Source organism: Hevea brasiliensis, chromosome 12 (assembly GCF_030052815.1).
Source record: "Hevea brasiliensis isolate MT/VB/25A 57/8 chromosome 12, ASM3005281v1, whole genome shotgun sequence".
NCBI classification, from domain to species: Eukaryota; Viridiplantae; Streptophyta; class Magnoliopsida; order Malpighiales; family Euphorbiaceae; genus Hevea; species Hevea brasiliensis.
Genome location: NC_079504.1, coordinates 28,602,075 through 28,628,474, shown reverse-complemented (window position 1 = coordinate 28,628,474; position 26,400 = coordinate 28,602,075). Strand labels below are relative to the sequence as shown.

The 26,400-nt window shown below is 29.5% G+C and overlaps 1 protein-coding gene across 3 annotated transcripts; it reads left to right on the top strand.

The window, feature by feature from the left end:
* The first annotated feature begins 20,376 nt into the window (after window positions 1-20,376).
* On the top strand, window positions 20,377-22,326 carry LOC110665953 (F-box/kelch-repeat protein At3g23880). Of its 3 annotated transcripts, none has more exons than XM_021826285.2 (2): window positions 20,377-20,548; window positions 21,028-22,326. In XM_021826285.2, exon 2 carries the CDS (start codon window positions 21,031-21,033, stop codon window positions 22,276-22,278), a length of 1,248 nt encoding a protein of 415 aa, XP_021681977.1. In that variant the 5' UTR covers window positions 20,377-20,548; window positions 21,028-21,030; the 3' UTR covers window positions 22,279-22,326. The 3 variants fall into 3 exon arrangements, with proteins under 3 accessions (XP_021681977.1, XP_021681984.1, XP_021681993.1); XM_021826292.2 differs by having other exon boundaries at window positions 21,013-22,326; XM_021826301.2 differs by having other exon boundaries at window positions 20,378-20,548; window positions 21,059-22,326.
* The last annotated feature ends 4,074 nt before the right edge of the window (window positions 22,327-26,400 follow it).

Below are 26,400 nucleotides of genomic sequence, written 5' to 3'. Positions count from 1 at the left end.
CATTCAAGGCTTCGATGACAGATGCTACCTTCATCAATTGGAGACGTTGTTGACTCGATCCACACATGCAGATGAACCACCACAATGCAGCACGCAAATACAGTATCACGTCTGCATCTTGATTTTTTTGGCTTGCTTGGTATTTCTCAATTTTTAGTTTGTCTATTTGTTGGTAAATGTAATATTGGAAGGAACGGAAGCGTTAAAACACAAGTTTATATCATTGAATTCAAAAATTTTCACCTATGGTCACATGCATCATACAATATTTATTTTTATCTACTTAATTTCAATGATAAACAAAATATTAAAACTCTTTTAATATGTTTTTGGATCTGTATTTGCCATTTAAGATTTTAAAATTAATCAGATTAATTTTAGAACCCTAGATTAAATAAAAAACGATTACACTAACCTCTTGATGCACTGCAGCGTGTTTGTGCCTTTGAGATTCGTCTTCGGGACACCAGATGTTGTCCCTCTAGCTTGTCCACACCAAGAACACCTATGGCAGCCCTTGAACAGCTTCTAAAGCTTTTTCTATTAATTAGAAATTCAAGTTTTGCCTTTTAAGAGATTAAAGATGTAAACAGGATACTAGAAACAATTTCTAATGTTCTTAATTCAAGAGATTGATGGCTAATCTCTTTGAATTGATGAGAGATGAAGAAGAATAGATGGAGAGCCTCAAAATGGCGTGACAAAGGAGGAGTAGCTGCTGGTTGCTTTTCTTTTTTCATAACAACACTTGTATAGCTAGGTTAACACATTAAACCCTTACCACATGTCACCCTTTGATTAGCTCTAGGTTTAAGTGACCCAATCACATTGTGCCAAGTGTCAAACCTATATTTAATCTTAATATTAATCATCTTACATGATTAAAAACATTTGGCAAGCTTATGTGTAATCCCATGTGTCACCATCTCATGGTACCACGTGTCACACTGTGAAATGACCAAAATGCCCCTGTGTCTTAATTTTGAGTTCTCAACCCAAAATAATTATTTCTCTTCTTCTAATCAATTTATATCAAATATAAATTAATTAATTAATCTCTATTAATTAATTTCTCATTAATTAAATTCATATTTAAACATTTTAAATATAAATTTAACTTATACTACACATCCAATAATCTAGATTTGGTTTCAAGTCATGCTAGGGACTTTGCAATTTAATTACAAACCAAACCTATTTAATTAATCAATTAAACTCTTTAATTAATTAATTAAATCATATTTAATTAGGTGATAACTTGTGTATGTGTGTGACTTACTAGGCTCATCACTAATTGGCAATGAGACATGATATCAACTCTTAATATCATCAGAACTCTTTCTTACCATAAATGATTTCTCTAAATCATTTTATGAACCTCATAGACCATGGTTAACACCTAGCATAGCATGCTATGGCCACCCAATTAGTAATAAGGTTTACCTTAAATGAACTTATAATCATATGTTACCATGCACTAGAATCTCTCTATTACAAAATCCCAACTCAAGCTGGAGTCATGGTTTATGTCAAACTCCATTTGCTATGAATATTATGTTCTCTTTTAATTCCAATTCTTGATTAAAAAGATTTTCTCATCAGAAACTCTTTTCTGAATAAATCTATCTGTCCTGGCCAGCAACTTGAAACATCAAGAACAATTAAATGAACATAGGATTTTATCCCTATTTACTTAGAGGAACAGATTCCATCTTGATCAACACCTACCTCCATATATAATTAGTAGGAGCCAACACATGCACATATACCCATACATAGTACAAGTATAAAAACAGTATCAAACTCAAACTACCTATATATAAGATAACTATGCTATCTCAAGTCTAAAGATTATATGCACTGATATGATTTATGACAATACATTGACAAGAGTAAACTCCATGTGCTTGTCATAAGTGTCACTGGTTCGGCCTACTTATCATTTATAAGTGCCTATCATGTTTGCTATATGGCATGAGACTCACCATTATAAATAACTTGGTAACAAACATGAATACAATCTTTCTGGATAAGTCATGTCCTTATTATGAAGTATCCCCGATTATGAACCTATTTATGATACTTTGTGCTAGAAATAATGTCACTCATATTCTTAACAACTTAAGAATATAAATAACTTGGTCCCATTCCATCTTATTTATATCTCATATAAATAACTTGGTAAAAAACATGAATACAATCTTTTTGGATAAGTCATATCCTTATTATGAAGTATCCCCGATTGTGAACCTATTTATGATACTTTGTGCTAGAAATAATGTCACTCATATTCTTAACAACTTAAGAATAGAATTTCTAATAAAATATCAATGGACATTTTCTATTACACATAAATATCTTATGTAAACGGAAAAGTGGAAATGCCTTTTATTAATAAACACATATACAAGATACATACTAAATGATATGCTGTAGGGCATACTACTAACAATCTCCCACTAGCACTAGAGCCATTCATTACAATATCTTAGACCCATCTTCTCAAGATGTCGGTCTAACTGAGCTTGTGACAAAGGCTTAGTGAATGGATCAGATGGTTTTTCAGCTGTTGTTATTTTTTCTGCATGGCTATATCGCTTTGCCCAACTATATCTCTGATAATGTGATAGTGCCTTTCTATGTGTTTGGATTTTGAGTGAGACCTTAGTTCCTTAGCCTGTATGACTACTCCATTATTGTCACAGTGTAGTGGAACTGCTGACTCATTGGAAGGAACTATTATAAGTTCTATCACGAACTTCTTTATCCAAACAGCTTCCTTTGCAACATCTGATGAAGAAATATACTCAGCCTCGGTAGTGGAATCTGCAGTCGTGCTCTGTTTGAAACTCTTCCAACTAACTGCACCTCCATTACAAATGAACACATATCCAGAGGTAGACTTTCTATCATCGATATCTGATTGGAAGTCAGAATCAGGATAACCATCCAATTGCAAGTCTCCACTTTCATATATCAAGAATAAATCCTTAGTTCTTCTCAAGTACTTAAGGATATTCTTGACAGCTATCCAGTGTTCTAAACCTGGATTGGATTGATACCTGCTAGTCAAACTAATAGTATATGCGATATCCGGCCTAGTACATAACATTGCATACATTAAACTTTCAATAGCCGAAGCATATGGAATCCTGGCCATCTTATCTCTTTCTTCAGGTGTCTTTGGAGACATCTCTTTAGAAAGGTGAATACCATATCTCACTGGTAACAATCCTCTCTTGGAATCAAGCATGTTAAACCTCTTTAACATCTTTTCAAAGTATAGACTTTGGGATAAACCAATTATTCTTTTCGCTCTATCTCTATAGATGCGAATCCCAAGAATATAGGTTGCCTTCTCTAAGTCTTTCATGGAGAATGTATTTGACAACCATACCTTTATAGTTGTCAACATACCTGTGTCATTACCCATCAACAGTATGTCATCCACATATAAGACAAGGAAAGTGATAGCACTGTCACTAACCTTCTTATATACACATGGCTCATCCTCATTTTTTATAAAACCAAAGGATTTAATGGCTTCATTAAAACGGATGTTCCAACTCCTCGAAACTTGTTTCAACCCATAAATGGATCGCTTTAGCTTGCATACCTTGGAACCATCTTGGGATTCAAAACCCCTAGGTTGTTCCATGAAAATATTTTCTTCAATGTATCCATTGAGAAAAGCTGTTTTGACATCTATCTGCCAAATCTCATAATCATAGCATGCAGCTATTGCTAATAAAATCCTAATTGATTTAAGCATGGTAACAGGCGAGAAAGTCTCCTCATAGTCAATTTCTTGCCTTTGGCGAAACCCTTTCGCTACTAGCCTTGCCTTATAGGTCTCTACCTTTCCATCAGAACCAATTTTCTTCTTGAAAACCTATTTGTTCCCTATAGGTACAATACCTTCAGGTGGGTCAACAAGATCCCAAACTTGATTCTTATACATTGAATCAATTTCAGATTTCATAGCATCAATCCATTTTGAAGAATCTTTATCTGATATAGCTTCTTTATAGGTAAGTGGATCATCTCCATGATCTACTTCTGCATGAGTAGACAACTCTTGTTATTCTTTATGAAGAAAACCATATCTCACTGGTGGGTGAGATACCCTGGTTGTTCTACGAGGAACAGCTGTAGATGTTTCATCAACGGGTATAGGTTGACTAGATGGATCTATATCCATCTGATCTATTGGTTGGTCAGAATTCTCCAATTCTAACTCTGTTTGCCTTCCTTTGCCTCCTTCTAAAACAAACTGTTGTTCAAGAAATGTGGCATCTCTACTTATCACAACCTTTTTGTGAAGTAGGCAAATAAAAATAATATCTAAAACTATCTTTTGGATATCCAACAAATCGACCTTTTTCTGATCTGGTCTCTAATTTATCAGTGTTCAGCCTTTTGATATAAGCTGGACAACCCCAAATCTTAACATGCTTAAGACTTGATTTTCTTCTATGCCATATCTCATAAGGTGCGGAAGAAAATGATTTTGATGGAATCCTATTCAGAATATACAAAGCTGATTCTAATGCAAATCCCCAAAAGGAGATTGGCATATCAGTATAGCTCATCATACTACGTACCATATCTAATAGGGTACGATTTCTCCTTTCAGATACACCATTCAGCTGACGCGTTCTTGGAGGAGTCAACTGGGAAATAATGCCATGCTCTCTCAAGTATTCATCAAATTCAGTACTCAAATATTCACCTCCACGATCTGATCGAAGAGCTTTAATATTCTTTCCTGTTTGATTTTCTACTTCAGATTTAAATTCTTTGAACTTTTCAAAGGATTTATGTTTGTATTTCATCAAATACAAATACCCAAACCTTGATATATCATCAGTAAAGGTAATAAAATAATGAAAACTGCCTTTAGCCATTTCCTTAAATGGACCACATACATCACTATGTATTAGCTCCAAAATATTTTCAGCCCTTAGCCCTTGTCTAACAAAGGGTGATCTAGTCATTTTGCCTTGAAGGCAAGATTCACAAGTTGGAGTAGGCTCAGAGCCCAATGAGGATAGAATCCCCATTTTCTCCAATTTTATAATCCTATCTTCTACAACATAACATAACCTTAAATGCCAAATATATTTTGAACTTGAGTTGGTTTTCACCATGGCATTGCATTCATTTAGATTGCTATACTCTGGCCAGTGGAAACACTTTCTTACTGGCAATGGAAACACTTTCCTATTGGCAATGGAAACACTTTCCTGTTGGCAGTGGAAACACTTTCCTTTGCCTTTGTCAGCTTTGGTTTTCCTTTTCTGTTTAGCTATTTTCTTAGAAGGACCAGGAATCTGAGATTTCTTTTTCTTATTGCCGCCCTTCTTATTGGACTTTCCAGTAGAAGAAGAAGCAATCAAAGCTACCTCTTTTCCTTTATTGCCCGGCATATTCTTTTGGGCAATAACCAGCATGTTGAGTAAACCAGCTAAGGTGCATTCTTGTTTAGTCATATGGAAATTTGTCACAAAATTCCCAAAAAACTCAGGAAGGGACTGAAAGATCAAATCCGTCTGTAGTTGGAAATCTATATTGAAGTTAAGATGTTCCAACTGCTCAATCAGCCGAATCATCTTGTGGACATGATCCCCAATATTTTGTCCCTCAGACATCCTCATGCGGAACAACTGTCTAGATATCTCATACCTAGCATTCCTACTGTGCTCACCATACAACTCTTGTAGGTGAAGGAGGATCTCACTTGCACTCTGCATGTTTTCATGCTGCTTCTATAACTCATTACTCATGGAAGCAAGCATGTAACACTTAGCTCTCATATCATACTCCTTCCACTTGTCCAAAGTTTCATGTTCCTCTTGAGTGGCCTCTGGAGGTAAGGGACCAGGAACATTTGAATCTAGAACATATCCTATATATTCAAGGTTCAGGACAAGTTTCAAATTTCTTAGCCAATCAGAGAGATTAGGTCCTGTCAACCTATTGCGATCAAATATGCTTGCAAGGATATTAGATGGTGGTGGTTGTTCTGTGCTCATTTTTATCAGAAAATTAACTGCAGAAAATAACCAGATTAATTAGTAAATGTATCATGTAATTAACCAAAATGATTATGGTCTTTTAATCAAATTGGTCCTCCCACTAACTTAGCGAATCCTACACTTCCAAAGTAAAAAACGGAAATCCTAGTTGGATGGATTTCTAGTGGGTGATTGAATTCTTATAATTCTATTGATCATCCTCAGGTACATCCGTTATTGGAATTATAATAAACTATAAGTGAGCAACTCCTTGCCCATCACATCTCATGTGAGGTTCAATCCTTTACCTAGCCCCTAATGCTCAAAATCTCAGGTACATCCATTATTGACTTATCTTGCATTAGTTAAGTTGATCCCATTGAGCCAGTAATTATGCAAATAATTTTAATGTCCTCAGGTACATCCAATATTGGCCACCAAACCATTTACATATTTACAACATCTCATGCTTAACAATTATTCTTAAGAAAATCTCTTAAATTAATTACATCTTATGCAACTATTTAAAATTTCTTAAAATAATTGTCCCAATGGAGAGCCTATGTTATAATTACTTTAATTATAGCATTTCCAACTTAATCATTTATTTGGAAGATTTTATAGTCATCCTAATTACTATTTAGGTCTCACTTTGCACATTATCCATTTAGCATGCATATATCATATAATTGCATACATTCCCATACATCTCATGCATTCATGAATAAGCAGTAAATATGGTATGACCATGGACTTTCTAAGGGATTCAATTCTGAGCCACTAAGAATTGAATCAGGGCATTCCTAGGTGCATTTCATTCATTCATTTTACAAGAGTTGCTGAAGGAGTACATAATCAACACTTGATCTTGAATTCCTCCCACTGGTCCCACCAATGCTCTTAACCTCCTTGAACTTCTTGCAATCCAATTACATAGTAATCCTTGGCATACCAAGGCGAATTTACAAGAACTTAAATAAATGAAATTACAATTCAAAAATTATTACAAACTTAATAATAGATGCCCAAAATAAATTAAAATAAATTAATTAATTTACAATCCCAAAGAAACATAAAAGAAATAAATCCAATCACATTGATCTTTTATAGTCCATGATCATCCATCATGCATATCACTATTTAACAATTAAATAAAACATACATACTTAAATTAAATTGAATATCTCATATTCAACTTAAAAATCCAGATTTGAATATGATTCAAATAAATTTAAAAATTTAGATTTGAATTTTATTCAAATAAATTTAAAATTCAGATTTGAATCACATTCAAACAACCTTAAAAATTCAGATTTGAATCTAATTCAAACATTTTTAAAAAAATCAGATTTGAATCACATTCAAACATTTTTTAAAAAATCAAATCTGAATATTATTCAATCAACTTTAAAAAACCAGATTTAAATATGATTCAAACAATTTTAAAAATTCAGATTTGAATCACATTCAAACAACTTTTAAAATTCAGATTTGAATCACATTCAAACAATTTTTAAAATTCTGATTTGAATCATAATTTAATTGTGTGATTAAAACTACTAATTAAACACTTTAATTAGTCAAAGAATATGCCTTAGATCATACAACAATTGCAGAATTAAAAGCCAAATCTTGAACCACCCATGAAAGCCAAACCATGCGCACCATTGATGGTATTTTTCAAGCATGCCGCCAAAACTCCATTGCAACCAGCAATGGATAAATCATCTCATGATCATAACACACAATTAAATCATATAATCAACAATCTAAATGGCAAATATAGTGGCTCTGATACCAATTGAAGGAACGAAGGCGTGAAAAACACAAGTTTATACCATTGAATTCAAAAATTTTCACCTAGGGTCACATGCATCATGCAAGATTTATTTTTATCTATTTAATTTCAATGATAAACAAAATATTAAAACTCTTTTAATATGTTTTTGAATCTGTATTTGCCATTTAAGATTTTAAAATTAATCAGATTAATTTTAGAACCCTAGATTAAATCAATAACGATTACACTAACCTCTTGATGCACTGCAGCGTGTCTATGCCTTTGAGATTCGTCTTCAGGACACCAGATATTGTCCCTTTAGCTTGTCCACACCAAGAACACTAATGGCAGCCTTTGAACAGCTTCTAAAGCTTTTTCTATTAATTAGAAATTCAAGTTCTGCCTTTTAAGAGATTAAAGATGTAAACAGGACACTAGAAACAATTTCTAGTGTTCTTAATTCAAGAGATTGATGGCTAATCTCTTTGAATTGATAAGAGATGAAGAAGAATAGATAGAGAGCCTCAAAATGGCGTGACAAAGGAGGAGTGGCTACTGGTTGCTTTTCTTTTTTCATAACAATACTTATATAGCTAGGTTAACATATTAAACCCTTGCCACATGTCACTTTTTGATTAGCTCTAGGTTTAAGTGACCCAATCACATTGTGCCAAGTGTCAAACCTATATTTAATCTTAATATTAATCATCTTACATGATTAAAAACATTTGGCAAGCTTATGTGTAATCCCATGTGTCACCATCTCATGGTGCCACATGTCACACTGTGAAATGACCAAAATGCCCCTGTGCCTTAATTTTGAGTTCTCAACCCAAAATAATTATTTCTCTTCTTCTAATCAATTTATATCAAATATAAATTAATTAATTAATCTCTATTAATTAATTTCTCATTAATTAAATTCATATTTAAACACTTTAAATATAAATTTAACTTATACTACACATCCAATAATCTAGATTTAGTTTCAAGTCATGCTAGGGACTTTGCAATTTAATTACAAACCAAACCTATTTAATTAATCAATTAAACTCTTTAATTAATTAATTAAATCATATTTAATTAGGTGATAACTTGTGTATATATGTGACTTACTAGGCTCATCACTAATTGGCAATGAGACATTATATCAACTCTTAATATCATCAAAACTCTTTCTTACCATAAATGATTTCTCTAAATCATTTTTTGAACCTCATAGACCATGGTTAATACCTAGCATAGCATGCCATGGCCACCCAATTAGTAATAAGGTTTACCTTAAATGAACCTATAATCATATGTTACCATGCACTAGAATCTCTCTGTTACAAAATCCCAACTCAAGCTGGAGTCATGGTTTATGTCAAACTCCATTTGCTATGAATATTATGTTCTCTTTTAATTTCAGTTCTTGATTAAAAAGATTTTCTCATCAGAAACTCTTTTCTGAATAAATCTATTTGTCCTGGCCAGGAACTTGAAACATCAAGAACAATTAAATGAACATAGGATTTTATCTCTATTTACTTAGAGGAACAGATTCCATCTTGATCAATACCTATCTCCATATATAACTAGTAGGAGCCAACACATGCCCATATACCCATACATAGTACAAGTATAAAAGCAGTATCAAAGTCAAACTACCTATATACAAGATAACTGTGCCATCTTAGGTCTAAAGATTATATGCACTGATATGATTTATGATAATACATTGACAAGAGTAAAGTCCATGTGTTTGTCATAAGTGTCACAGGTTCGGCCTACTTATCATTTATAAGTGCCTATCATGTTTGCTATATGGCATGAGACTCACCATTCCATCTTATTTATATCTTATATAAATAACTTGGTAACAAACATGAATACAATCTTTCTGGATAAGTCATGTCCTTATTATGAAGTATCCCCGATTGTGAACCTATTTATGATACTTTGTGCTAGAAATAATGTCACTCTTATTCTTAACAACTTAAGAATAGAATTTCTAACAAAATATCAATGGACCTTTTCTATTACACATAAATATCTTATGTAAACGGAAAAGTAAAAATGCCTTTTATTAATAAAAACATGTACAAGATACATACTAAATGATATGCTCTAAGGCATACTACTAACAATATTCTCACTCTCAATTCTGGATTACTTAATAGAAATTAGGGATAAATTTCAACAACTATCCCTGAACTTATATAATTATAACACTACAATCCTTTAACTTTAAAATGTAACATAAAACCCCCTAAACTTTCAAATTTTGCACAGTAAAATCCCTCTGACTTTCAATGACTGATTTTTCAGTTAGAAACTGATATAAATAGCTCCCGCATGACACTTAATCAATATTACTCTCTCCTCTTTTATGCAAAGTGTAAACTTATTCTCTTTATGTATGAAAAATTATTCTGCCTATAGAGAGAAAAATGATTCAATTTACACATGGCTTGAGAGAGAAAAGAGAAATATTGATTACGCTCCATACTGGAACTGTTCAGGTCAGTGTTTAACCGAAAAACTGGTAATTAGAGGTTAGAGGGATTTTATTGTGTAAATTTTGAAAGTAGATGGGGTTTTATGTTACATTTTTAAGTTGAGGGACTGTAATGTTATAACTACATAAGTTCAGGAACAGTTGTCAAAATTTATCCTATAAATTAGGGCATGTAAATTTACTGTGTTTCAATATTTGAGAAGTATAAAATTGAATTAATTATGTGTTTTATTCATTAATTGATTGTTTTCATTTGTGATTTAGGTTGATTTTATGTTTGATTCATTGATAATGACTTGGATGACTGAAGTTCTAAGACGAGAAATATGAATGGGAATGGTTTGCATGGAGAAGGTTGTGGTTGTGAAGTTTGTGGCATGTGATTGTGAAAACCAAGTTTTTAAACTGAACTAAACTAATTTTTTTCAGTTCGAAGGTATATGCAGTTCGATTTGAATTTTAATTTCAAGTGAAATTTAGTTTTTAATTTTTTCGGTTTAGTTTTGAATCAAACTGACCGAATGCTCATTCCTAATTATAAGGTTTATCATTTGCTTAGTCAGGATTCTAATCACTGCCCAATTAACCTAGCATAGGATTACACATCTAAGTCCAATTTTTTGATTCGATTCAAAACTGATCCAATCGAATGCTCACCCTGAATTATGAGGTTCATCATTTGCTTAGTCAAGGCTTTGATCACTACTCACTTAAGCTAGTCTATGATTTAACATCTAAGTCCAATAGAAAAAGTAAAGAAATTGTTTAGATTTGAGAAAAGGTGGTTATGGGATGAGACTTGTAAACAAGCAATTGAGGAAGCTTGGGGTTTCATGGCTTTGAAGAATAATGACTTTGAAGTGGAAGACAGATTGAGGTGGTGTGGTGATGCATTAAAGTTATGGGAAAGAAGCCACTTTGGCCATGTTACCATTGAAAAGGTGAAACTCCATATGGAGTTGTGGTCCTCACAATCTAAAGGGCAATTTGAGGATTGTGTTGTGGCTTAAAGGTTCATAGGAGGCAAATTAAGAGAGTTGATGTCAAGGAAAGAAGTGATGTGGGCTTAGGATTGTGTAATTTATGTTAAAGGAAGGAGATATAAAAATACCTTTTATTTGCATCAAAATGCCAATCACATATTGAAGTTATGGGAAACTTTGGCCATGTCACCATTGAAATGGTGAAACTCTAAAGGGTGTTGCGGTCCTTTAGTATGAAGATTGTGTTAGGAAAAAAATAAAATAAATTTCAGTACTTTTAGTGGAGTGATAAATTAGTCCAAAGTTAAAGCTTTTGAGGCCCGTAATAAGTTTTATTATTCCCAAATCTATAACCAAGGCCCAAAACTGGAACCCAACATATAAATAAAATAAAATAAAATAAAAATATTTCATTTCAATTCGGGTCAACCCAACTCAATGATTATCAGCTACTAAATGGATGAGAGCCCAGCTCAACCCTATTACCATTATTTACAAATTATTTATATATCATAAAATTTTTTATCATTCAATAAAAAATCAAAAACTCAATTTAATACTGTCTTTAACAAGATCCACAATACTGCTAACACATACGGAGTTCTATATTTTAAATTTAAAAAAAAAATAATATTACAAATAAATAACTGATAGTAAACCTGCGAGAAAGAAGGTAGATTATTCTGAAAAAAAAAAACTCATCCTCTATCCTGGAAAAATAGGGTGAACAAGAGTGAGCGTTCGACTCAGAGAGTAAATATTTATTTTACATACAATTTCTATAACTATCTAATTTTAATGCAACCTTAAATAATGAAATGCATCATCTTCACACATGTCATACAAATCATATTAAGTCATATCAAAGATAATCTGGAGCACTCACGTACCTAGGTCAAATCCATGCTCACACATACATATATGGAGAGCTAATTCCCCTACTCAGCTCTCTTAATCCAAAGCCTGTCAGCGAGATCAACTCGAGCCGAATTTTCGCTTAATAATTCATATGCGGAGGTCAGCGAGATCAACTCAAAGTCGTATTTATCCCAACTTCCTCAAAAAGGACCGAGCCCCAAGCGAGACTAGCTCAAGCCGATTTGTCTGTCCTACCCATATCCATCACCACACTACACGCACGCCGACACACACATACAGCTCTAAATTATCAAAACACAATAACTAAAACAGTATTCATCAAGTACAAATGCAATACGGGGCATGCCTAATATTTAACATTTACATATACATATATATATATATATATATATATATATATATATATATATAAGTGATGCATGAGCATGCCAAAAGTATAATAATATTGAAATTATAAACAAAATAAATATCTACTCACTGATTGACCAGAAACTGCTGATGTGGCTGAGGGGAGAAGGATGAATGACCTTGATCACCTAGATAATTATGTTATAAATTTATTAATGCTAACCCAAGTCAAAATTTTAAAGAAATAAGGACACCCTAATTTATGCTGGAAATCTAACAAAACCTCTCCTATACCTAAGACCTACCCAACCTGCAAAGTAGTTCAAATCTCACTTCTAAAGCCACTCATCATCTCAACAACAACACATGGCTCCTCCTATGCCCTCAAACTCAGGCAAATCTCATATAATCTAACAATTTAATTATAAGGCTTAAAACAGATATTTTGTAAAAGTCATTCTAGCTAGTTCTAAAAATTCTAAAATTTTATCCCGCGATTTTTAGCAATATTATAGAGCTAACACAAAAGGAATTATAATTTTCTAGCTACCTACAAATATTTTATGGAATTTTATTTTAAACCCAACACTATAAAATTGAAGAAACTCAGAGTTCAGGTTTACTTATGCCAATTTTGATGCTTGAAACACGTCCGGGGCCTTTGAAAATAGTGAGATAGCCTATAATTTTGACCCGATTCCAAAGCGATTCCGACAGCTTATCTGCTCGGTCTGAAATTACTGATCTGGGTGACGGTCGAATTGTCATGAAACGAAAGTATCTACGCAAATCTCACAACACCAGGGTTAGACTAAAATATTTATATTTATATTTATATATAAAATAATTATTTGAAAATTAAGGGTGGTATAATTTTTATCTAATAAAATATTATTTTTCTTAATTTTTAATATTAAAAATTATTTATTTTTTTTAATTAAAATAAAAATTAAAAAAGAAATTGAAAAATGCAATTAATAAAAATTATTTAGTATTAGAATAATTATTTTTAATATTTAATTATTAAAAAATCAGAGAAAATAATATTTTTGTTTTTTTGTCAAAAATATGTCTATGTGACCTTAATTAGAAGGTTATTTCCTTGTTGGCCCAGAACATAATTTTAAATATATTTAGCCCTTGACTAAAAATATAAGAGCTTATTTGATTTCTTTTTTTTCTGATTGTGTAATGGCTCAAAGGGTTATAGAAGGCAAATTAAGAGAGTTGATATAAAAGGAAGAAGTGATGTATGTATGTATTAGCTAAAGGAAGTGTTTAGTTCACCTGTTGGGTGCAGCTGATAGATGATAGCAGGGGTGAGCACTATTCGGTTTAAATCAAACAATCGAACCGAACCGTCTTAATTCGGTAATGCGGTTCAATTTTTGATATAATTTGGTTCGGTTCGGTTCGATTTTGTATTTTAAAAATTTCAGTCATTTCAGTTCGGTTCAGTTTTAGAGAAAATGTTGATTTGAACCGAACTGAAATGAATAATATTTTTTTATTTTTGAATTAATTTATTTTTATGGGGAATTTATGAATTATATGTAATTATATATATATAAGTTGCTTAATTTCATTGATTGATGGTTATTAGGTTCAAACTAAAATTAAAATCAAATCAAATAACTTGAAAATGAAGTCTACATTAAAAAATAAGTAAAATTCAGAACAAATCGATTTGAACCGAACCAAACCGAAATAAAATAGACCGGTTCGGTTCGGTTCGATTTGATTTTTCATTTATTTTAGTTTGGTTAGATTGTAAAATATAGTAATTCGGTTTTGGTAATTTAATTCAGTTCGGTTCTATTTGAACCGAATGCTCACTCCAAGCTGATAGACCCCCAAACAGGTGAATTAAAGTATTTGATAAGTTTTAAAAAATAAAGCTGATAGCTGATGGGCAACTTATATATTATCCAACAACTGCAGTTTGTATCAACTCTATTTTTAGAACTGTTTCTCATCAGTTGATAGCTGATTTATTTTTATTTTTTATTTTGACCATATTATCCTTTTTTATTTAAGTTAAAAATTAATATTATTAATATTTTTATTTTTTTATTTATAATTTTAATATTTTAATTAACGTATTTTAATTTTGCTAAAATATTTTTTATTAATAACATAAAATATAAACTATTTATTTATATCTAAAAATTTAAAATTAATTATAAGTTTTTCGATTAACAATAATAATTATTTTATTATTTTATCTAGATTTTTAAAGTTATTTAATTATTTAAAAAAATTAATTATTTTCTTATTTCAATAATAAAATAAATGATATAATATAATAGATTAATAATTATATATTTATTTAAATAATATAATAAATGATATAATATATTAATTTAATAATTATATATTTAATTTAATAATAAAATAAATAATATAATGTAATAAATTTATAATTTTATATTTATTTAAATAATAAAATAAACTATATGATAATTTTATATTTATTTAAATAATAACATAAATTATATGATATATACCCTTATTAGTCATTTCACATATTAACAGCAATAACTAAATATAGTTTTACCAAACATTTGCTATCAACTAACAATTATCAGCTGTGTTCAACAGTTAAACCAAATAGGCCCAAAATAGATAGAGTAAAGTGAAAATGGATATATACAAGAGAGAGAGAGAGAGAGAGAGAGAGAGAGAGAGAGAGAGATAAAATAGGGAGAGCAAAGTGAAAAAATGGACAAGTTTGCATATCCAACCTTGATGGTAGCCTTGTTGGTTACGTGTAATGAATGATAGCTACTGCACTTGATCTCTTCTTGAATTGATTGCCCTATCAAAATTCAACTTGATAAAAGATTTAACTGGAGGCGTCCACGTTACTGGAGACTCATGTTCTACAGACCCTTTGGTTCTAGAATCCTTGGCTTGCAAAGAAGCAGTGCTCCTGGCGAAAGCAAAAGGCTTCACAAACATTATCATAGAAGGAGACTCTCAACTGGTTATTAAGGCTCTTAGCAATAACGCGGTTCCGACAAGTATTCAGGGCATTATCGCAAACATCAAGACTTTGTCTAGTCCTTTTCAACGCTTATCCTACTCTTTATTAAAAGAAGCAGCAATCAAGTTGCTCATAGCCTTGCTTCTAAAGCTCTGTATAGCCCATCCTTCATTAGCAACCCTCTAGAGCAATTGCTCTTTGTTTCGGCAAGTTTGCTCACTTAGGGTGTTCCCCTGTTCGTGGTTTTCTTTGATTAAAAAAAAAGTGAAAATGAACCAACTTATTTTCACTTTTTTATAAGAAAAAATTCTGTTAGTTGAATGCCACATGAAAATTATTAATAAATTATGTCAACTAAGTATTACTTAACAGTTTTATTGTAAGTTTGACATTAAAATGCTATTATGTTATTCTTTTGATATCAAAATGAAACACACAAAAATAAATGCATGAACACAACATGACAACGTTGTTGTTGCTGTTATGCTTGATCACAATAAAATAAAAATTAAGTGTTTGTTTGGCATTGCATTTGAAGACATGAAACTATTTTTCTGAATAAAAATATTATTTTAAATACTATTTAAAAAAGTAGTTTGAAAATTATTATTTTATTATTTTTATAATTAAAATTTATTAAATTTAATTTTAAATTATTTTTTAATATTCTTTAAATAGTATATCTAAAAAGGTAATTTTTTTCAATAATAGTTTCAACAGTAATGCCAAATAAGTCATAAATATTTTCACTCTTTTATAATTTAATTTAATATTTTTATTTTAAAATAAAAATATTAAACTTTCAAAAATTTGAAAAAAATTTTATATAATTTTGAAATTGAATTTGAGTGTAGGATCCTCTGCTGATCAGACATGATATAAAATAATTTTTTATTATTAAATAATGAAATTCACATACTTTATCACTTAAAATTAAAAAAAAAAATCTCGCTTTTACTAGTTACCATGCCACATATAAGTTTAACAAGTTAAGAAGACATGTTAAAAAAGACGGTAGAGAGAGAGAGAGAGAGCGAGAGAGAGAGAGATGTAAGAAAGGAGAGCCATTTGAATGTAAGAAAGGGAGAGGCTTTTCTCAGTTAGGAAGTTTTGAGGAAGATGGGAGAGATAAGGACAGAAAAGAGTTAGGAAAAGAGCCATTTGAATGTAAGAAAGGGAGAGGCTTTTCTCAGTTAGGAAGTTGTGAGGAAGATGGGAGAGATAAGAAGAGAAAAGAGGAAGGAAAAGAGCCATTTGAATGTAAGAAAGGGAGAGGCTTTTCTCAGTTAGGAAGTTGAGGAAGATGGGAGAGATAAGAAGAGAAAAGAGGAAGGAAAAGAAAATTTTTTTGACTGAAAAAGAAGCTCTCTGTTTTGTCACCAATTACCAGCTTCTACTCTTATAGGTGGACTGAAGGGTAAGCGAGAGAGAAATATCAGATTGCTGACCATTTCAAAGGCTACCCCACAGAAACATAAAAGTAATCACTCGTTTAACCAGTGAGTGAGCGGAGAAACAACGGGGAACAAGGTTTGAAGATTCTTGGAGGCCTCTTACGCGGTCCCTTGTTCACTGTATGACTTTCTTCTACCTTCTAAATTCTAGTCTGCAATAGTGTAATTCGCTCTTGAAAAGTCAATGCAGTAATAGATGATGTAAGAAGGTATTTTTCTAAGTTTTAAGAATAAGTTAATTTATTTATTTATAATAATTTTTAAATTTATAAATTAAAATAAATAAATTAAGAGAACTCATCTTTTTATTTTAATATTTATAAATTAATTTAATTAAATATTTTATTATATTATTTTTATTTAATTTTTAAATATCTCAATTTAATTTATGACTTGGACAAATTATTCACTTGTCATCTTTTTCCTTGTTGATAGAAGTTTCTTAATTATTAATCAAGAATATTTATAAAAAAAATTATCATAAATCTTGTTTAATATATTTTTTAATTATTTTAATAATAAATATACTTATAAATTATTTTTATTAAATTTATAAATATTTTAATTAAACATGTAACTAATTAAAATTTTAAATACTTATAAATCTAAATTAATTAAATGCTTATAAGTTGATTTTTATAAATTAAATAAAATATTCTATAATAATACAAACGAAAAAAAATATAAATATATATATATACCATTAAATTAACGTCCCGTTTCAGATAAGCGAAGACTAATGTTCTCCATTGGGTGTTTGGTCAGCCTCTTTTTCCCAGCATTATACACAATGTTGATAAGGTTGATAATCTGCTTTTGAATAATGGATAAAGATTAGTTTAGACAATTCTAAGATTCTTTTTTTTTTTTTTTATCTTCATCTTTATGTTATGATGATAATGACGACCTTCTTTATTTATTTATTTGTTTTTTTCATCATCCTGTTTTCTGCCCCTTTTGGTGATGATTTGTAATTTTGTATATAATTAATTTTTTTTGGTAAGATGTTTGGCAGAATATTATCAATATATCTCATCCGAGTACGTAATTAATTAGGCTTGTTTAAAGTAGAAAATTTTATTTTAAAAAAATTTTAAATGAAGTGACATGTAAGATTAATTATTTAATAATAAAAAATATTATATAATATGTCACATAACATAAATAAAAACACACTTTCTCTAAATTAATTTTAAAATTATATATATTTTTTAATTTTTAAAAATTTAACATTTTTATATTAAATTTAATTAAAATAATTAAATTAAATAATAAAATAGTAGAAAAAGTTTGCCTTTTGAATGTAATTAGGCCTTATTGCTATTATAATAATAATAATAATAATAATAATAATAATAATAATAATAGATGAATGGCACTGGATCCTCTTTAATTTTTTAAAAGATCAGAGAGATATATAATATTAAATAATAATTCAGAAAAAAAAAATTAAAAACAGTAGCCTATTAAATCCAACTAACTATTTTGATTTACCTCCTTTAATTGACTTTGAGCAATTTTCTATTCTACTAGATTTTTTAGATAAATTAATAATAAATGATAAATTTTAATGTGTCTTATTTTAAAAAAAAAAATCCTCTAATTTAATAGTGTGATATCTCAATGAGTAATTATTTTTCTTTAATAATTTATATTTTTATTTATGTCATAAAAAATAATAGAACTAAAATTATTTTCTAAAAAAATATATTTTTAAAAAATATTTACCATTATTTGATTATAATGTTAAATAAATAACATATATTTATATTATAAATATATAAATATTTTTATATTTTAATAAAATTATCAAAATTTTGAAAATGATTCTCTCTTTTAAAAAGATGAAATAATTTTCCTTCAAAATAACTTAATTTTTCTGATAATATTTTTTGTTGATCCATTTTGTTAAGTATCCAAATGCTAGAAGATATAAAAGATATTTTATAAAAAAGAAATAGAAACTAAGATAATGAAATTGTACAAAATCATTTTATCTAGCATCAAAATTTGAATAGTTAAAAAAGTAATTAATATTTGATATTGAAAAGTTTGAGTTATAAAAAAATTTATTAATATGAAAATTTAAAAAATTATATCAATTTTTGTATTATAGTGTCAATTCAAATGTGTTATTAACTTTGAAACTAAATTTATATTGATAAGCTATATTTATAAATATTGACAATAAAATTATTGTACAATGTTTTTAGAAAATAAAATATAAAAAATAATTATTGTAATATAATTGTGGTAATTTATTGCCCTATGTAAGAATAATTTAATTTATATATCAATATTTTCACTATATATATATATATATATATATATATATATATATATTATTAAATTGAAATCTGTATTCATTATCATAATGCATATAGGTGAACTAATTGAGTTTATTTTTTTATTTTTCATTTTTTTAACCCTTAAACAAGAGAAATAAAGATAAAAGAAAAAAAAAAGAAACTTAACTTATTTTCTATTGTTTAGATACATTATTAAAATTGAAGATAATTTCTCCCTTAAAAAAATTAATAATTATTATATAATTTTTTTTATGCCTATTATATTATAAAAGGATATTTTAATATATCACTATAAATTTTTCTCTACTCTTCTTTATTTTTTATTAACTTAAAAAAGAATAGTATGAATTAATTATAAAAAAAAAAAAATTATTTTTATTATTTATTTTTTTTACTTAATACTTAAAAAAAAAAATAAATAAATATATATATATATATATCTTTTCCCCATTTCCCTCATTTCAAACAAAGCATTAAAGTAAGAAGGTGATAGATGACAAACACCACTACTAGAAAATAATCATTAAAAGAAAAAGTGATGCTATGTGAACGAATCATGGAGGATGCTTCAATGCCAAGGAAAAGATATCATATATATATAACATACTTTGTCTTTTATGAACCCATAAAGTATAATTGAGCTGTCCATGCAAAGAAAACAAATTAAAAATTGTTGATGTTTCTTGTCATTGTCTTTCCATTTTATCTTTTATTAATATTAATAATAATAATATTTAAAACTATTAAATATACTTTAAAATAATTAAATAATTAATTTTTTAAAATTTCATATTAAATATATGTAAGCGATTTTAATAAAATTATTATAATTTTAATAAAATATTAAATTCACTTTTTGAGCGTTAAATATATATATTTTTTACTTATTGATAAAAAACATTATTCAAGAAAATGATGAATAATATAAAATCTATCTACTAAATAAATTTATATATTTATATTTTATTGAATCTAAATAAATTTTTTTAAAATTTTTAAATTTTGTTTATTTCATAAAAAAATATTGAAAAATATATTAATTTTTTACTATTTAAACATAAGAAAATGGGGTGAGAAAAGATAAAAATAAAAATAAAAATAAAAATAAAAGATAAATAAAAAGCAGTATTAAGTGAGTGCTGGGTGATGAGCTGATGATTCAGCGCGGAAGTAACTGCCAGTCTCTATAGAGTGCTCTAGCCCTTTTCTCCACCGTCGTCTACACTGGGTTCTGACTCTTCTCACCAGTAGACCTGGATTCTATCTCTCGCTCTCTGGAGAATACTTACTAGGTAAGATCATGGAACGCTGATTTAGATTTCCTATCTTGGGCGATCTTTCAAATTTTGATTTCGTTTTCGTTTAAGAGAATAGATATCTTTCTACTGAATAATTTAATGTGGTTGTTATCTAATCTACCAAAACCTAGCTCTTTAATTCATTTCTCTGCCTAAGTTCTTCTTGGTAAATGTAATTTGACCCTTGAATTCCATTGAAAAAACTGAAATTAGGGTTTGTAGACCTGCTCCAAGATCACAATGATTGGTATCGAAGTTAGACACTTTTTACTCTTTGGATTTTGTTAGTTCTTCGCTTTTGTTGTTTAATTAGCTCATTATTTCAAATTTTCATGCTTCTGATGTATTTTCTTATTATTGAAATCAAAATGGTATGACGGGACGCTCTGATCGATTAATTTGTTTGATGGTGATTTGATTTTCTGTTGATGCTTCCGGGAACTTCTTCTAATAAATAGTTTCTCTGATCGTAGCTTATGAGAGAAAGTATGGGACTCTTTCCAGGTGATGGTAACAGGAGCAAAATTGTACGGAGAAATTCAAGGTTATGGAGAATGGTACAAGAGAGGAGAGCATCAAGGGTTGTGAAGTATCGAGCTTGTGAAGGAGAATATTTTTCTTCTGATTTTGTTTTTCAGATTCTTGTTCTGCTTCCAATCAAATCTCTTGTCAGATTAAGTTGTGTGTGCAAGACGTGGTTCAATTTAATCAACAGCTTTGCTTTTGCGGATGCTCACCTACAGCTCTGTGAGACTACCCTTATCTGTCTTGATCCAAAACCCCAGTTTCCAAACCCTTATACCCTCTCTATCGATTTGAGGCTTGGTTTAGAGCAGTTCTCAATCTTTCCCACTGATTCATCTAGACAATATCAGCAAGGTCACTTGCATTTTCTGGAGGTTCAGAATTCCAAGATCAAAGTTGTGGAGTTGAACATTACTTGCTCTGGCAATATTCTTGCTACATGTGATGGGCTTATTTTGGTTCAATTGGGGAAGAACAAAGGCATAGTAGTGATGAATCCTATGACCAGGAAGCTTATTCGATATCCTCTTGGTACTGTTGCTCCAATTTCTAGAAATCTGGAGTCTTATGGATTTATGTACAGCAATCATGAAGGAAAATACAAAGTTGTGCATTTGTTTATTGATAAGAGATTACATGTTGGCTGTGAGATACTGAGTGTTGGTACAAAATCATGGAGAGGAGTGGATGGTCCATCTTTAGGACTTGTGAGAAAGTTTGCACAAGAATCAGTTTCAGCAATTGGGGCTTTACATTGGGTTCCTGACACTCATAACTGCGAATACATTGTGTCTATGGATATCGACCGTGAAACATTTTTCACAATCCCACTTCCAAGCGCATACAAAAGGCGTGATAGGCTTGTAGAGCTGTGGGGTTTTTTAGGATTGATCACTCATAATGCTCAACCTTTTGTCATGGACATATGGATCTGCAAAGGCTTGCATGGGGAAGCTTGGAGCAAGCAACATACTATACATATAGATTCTGTAACTGATGATTTAGTACCTGTGACTGCTTCAAGAAATGCCAGAGAAATCTGCTTTGAGAGCAGAGGAGATGGATGCTACTATGTTTATGATTTTCAACATCAAGAAATGAGGAGGATTGAGATGGAAAAGAAACCCGGGTGGAATTATGGCCCTTACTTACCTTTTGTAAACAGCCTTGTTTCCTGGGAAAATCCTAGAGATTTGTAGTGAGAGGTGATCCCTTTTCTTAAATAGAATAATTTTATAGTTTTGAAATTGAAATGGTTACAAAATAGTATGACGTAGATCGTAACTTTTGCCTGATCCTGTAATTTTTTCAAAAGGTTTTCGTAAGACAATTTATTTATGGGCTATAAATCAAAATTTATATTTCGCATGAAATTTAGAAGTTGTTTTAAGACTCAAAAGTGTTTGAAAAAAATTATTTCTATTTAAATGTGAATTATCAATGATCAAATAATTTATTTTAACAATGTTGTAGATTTTAGGCTTAATATTCAAAAAAATTCAAAACTTTATATGTTTTTGCAATCATAGTCATTTTTTTTTTAATTTTGGTCTAATTTAAAAGTTTATTATTTATTATGGTTCGATCAAAATTAGAGAATTGTGGGTGATAATGTGAATTTTTATGTTATACCTAACATGGTAAAAAATATTATTATTTTATTTGTGACGTATTTTTAATAATTACAAAAAATTTAAAACTTTTTACTTTTATTAATTATAGTCAATTTTGTAAATTTGTTGTATTTATAATTAATTGATTAATTTTCATAAAAAATTAATATTTTATTATCAAATACAATTGCCAAAATGATTTGTGCTATTGAGTATGATTAAAAAAATAAATTTCTCCTCTCTTCCGTCTTATTCTTTTAGATATATAAAAATTAAAAATTTATGTGAATAATAACAATACTCATTATTTTAACAAATAATATATATATATATATATCACTGGATAAGGGAGAGAGAGAGAGATTTTTCAGAGAGAACAAGGTGGTGTATGTATAGGGTAAATTACTATTTAGTTTATGTAACAGTTTAGTTCCTCTATTAATTTTTTTATTAATTAATATTAGTCAAACTACTAACTAGTCTTTCTATTTTAGTAAAATATTAGTTAGTCTCTATATTTAAAAAAAATACACTAGTTAGTCTCTGTAATTTGACTATATTAATTATTTAGTTTCATAATTATTTTTATATGTAAACTAGCCTAATCCTCTTTTCCTTATTTCTCTCTCTCTCCATTTTTCTTTTCCTTTGCGCTTGTACATTTCTCTCCCTTATTCTCTCTTTGTTTTCATCTGTTAATAAAAATAGTACAAATTGTCTACGTAAAAAAAAGTTAATAAATTTTCTTAAATTTCTAAGTAATCAAGAAAATTTATTTTTCAGTAAAAAAGATGGTGTCCAAAAATTAAAAATTTTAAAAATGTAAATTCAGATTTAATCTCTACATAGTATAATTTTTATTTTTATCCAATAATATTTTTTCAAAATATTATATTTTTTAAAACACATGGATCGACTAATTAGTTTTACTAAAATAGAGATCAACTAATTAATTTCCTTAAAATAGATGGACTAACTAAAAGTCTGAATAGCATGAATAACAAAAAAATTTGACGAATTGACTAAATAGCTTAGCCGAAACAAAATATAGGGGTTAAATAGTTTATTTTTTAAAATATATGAACCAAGCAGTTACGTTCATTAAAATATATGAACTAAATGTAATTTTTCCTATATATTATTGAATGACAACATGTAGGAGAGAATATAATAACCCTAATTTGAAAATATAAATTTTATATTTTTATATATAGTATTTTAATATTGTTTTTAATATTATCTAACTGATTTATAATTTTTTTTATTATTATTGTAAAACTTCCATTTATATGTTTTAATATTACTTTTAAACATATTTAATAAATTATTTAACAGTTGAATTTTTAATTGAAATATTTGATTTTATAAATTTACGATAAATCAATTATCAAAGCATATTGTTTTATTGTTTTTAATCTTGATCTTTTGGATTTGATTAAATTGTTACTAACTTGATTATTATTATTATTATTATTATTATTATTATTATTATTATTATTATTATTATTATTATTATCTTGTTATTTCATATCAAGACTAAATTTAAAGGCTTTATTTATTATTATATTAAATTAAATTTAGTTTAATTATTTGATTGAGTTAAATATATTAAATGGAAATTTTAATTGTATTTTATTATTAGTTATTTGAGTTAATTTTATATTATTTTATTTTAATGTTAAAAAATAGGTGAGATATTTTAAGTTAATATTATTATATAATATTAAAAAAAAACCAACCCAGAAAACCCCCCACCCCCGTCTCTCTCTCCCTGACTCTACCCTCCCCCTCACTTTCTCCCTCTTATGTCTCTGTTCGGCGGACCAGCATCAGTGCTGGTGAGGTACCGACGGTCCTCCCCCATGCCAGGACAGCCACTAGACAGTGGCAACATCCAGCAGGAAGCGGCAGAAAGAGAGAGAAAGAGAGAGAAAAGAAAGGAGAGAGAGAGAGAGAGAGAGAGAAAAGAAAGGAGAGAGAGAGAGAGAGAGAGAGAGAGAGAGAGAATGCACAAAGGCTCAACTTTCTAACTTTGCCCCGACCAACTCCTGTAGCCATTTTCGTTGATTCCAAGTGCCACGGACTCCTGAGATGATGAGCTTTCAGATGAGACCAGTGGCGCCTCGTTAGGTGGCCGAAGGAAGGAGAACCAGCGAGAGAAAGTTGGTAGAAAAAAAAAAGGATTTCAAGTTTTTTGGCCGTTTTTTCGATGATCCGACCGTTGAATCGAAAATCCGAGACCACCTATGGACTCAGGAGAAAGAGAGGAACATTTTCGTATGATTAGATCTGACAGATGTCGACGGCAAGTGACGGCCGGCCACTGTGCGCTGTGACTCCGGCGGTAGCTCCGGCAAGCTTTGGGGATGATTTAACATCCAGAGACTTTCTCATAAATTTTTGAAATTTTTGAGATACAGATAAGCTTTGAGTAAGATTATTTTTCTTATTTCTCAGTTTGTGGTGCTTCAATGTAGTGTTTCTTGGACAGGAAAAATTGGAGAAAAATTCTAAGAAAAATATATGATGAAAGTAAAATATTTTGGAGATATTCTATGGTGTTTATTAAATTTTTGAGTGATTGTGGAATATTTTTGAAAAATATATATGAGTTTTAGTTAGATTTTTAGCATACGGGCATATAAGATTATATGAATTTTTGGTATTTAAATTTTATATGATTAGTTAAAGCTTGAGAATGGAGATTTAAATATGTGAATGTTGAATTAGATTGAATTAAGAATATGTTCGCTGTCGGAAACTTATGGAATTGAGTAATATTCTTGAATAAAAATCCATAAAATATTCGAGAGTTATTAGAAAAATGTAATTCCTTTTGCAATAACTTATAATAAAGTTAAGGATCGCGAGACAAAATTTTAGAATTTTTAGAGCTCATTTGAGTAATTTTTACATAATATCAGTTTGAGGGGCAAAAATGTAATTTTTTATTTTATGAGAATTGCTTGGATTGGAGGGCCCAGGAGGGGCTATGTGATATTGATGGGATGTGAAAGTGAGACTTGTGATTTTAAAAGTGTTATTTGAACTACTTTGCAGATTGGGTAGGTTATAGGTACGGGAGAGAATCTATCGAATTTTTGATATAAATTAGGCTGTCTTTTATCTCTTTAGAATCCTATTTTTAAATAGTACTAATAAATTTATAATATAATTATTTAGGTGATCATGGTCAATCATCTTTCCCACCCAACCGCCATAATAACCTCGATGATTTGTGAGTAGATATTGATTTTGTTTATAATTTCAATATTATTATATATGTCAGGTATGCTCATGCACCACTTATATATATATATATATATATATATATATATATATATATATATATATATGTAGTTAAATATTAGACACGTCCTATATTGCATTTGTACTTGATGATATTGCTTTGGTTATTATGTTATGAAAATCTGGAGCTATGTGTGTAAGTTGGTGTGTATGTGTTGTATATAGATATGGGTAGGACAAGTAGACACGGCTGCAGATTGACTCGTTGGAATCCGATCCTTATTCTGAATAAGTCGAGGTAGGCCTGGTTTTGAGTTGATCTTGCTGACAGAGATTGGAACTAAGAGAGCTGTACAGGGGGATCAGCTCCCCATATATGTATGTGTGAGTATGGATTTGACACGGGTGTGTGAGTGCTCCAGATTGACTTTGACGTGACATGATTTGATTTGTATGGCT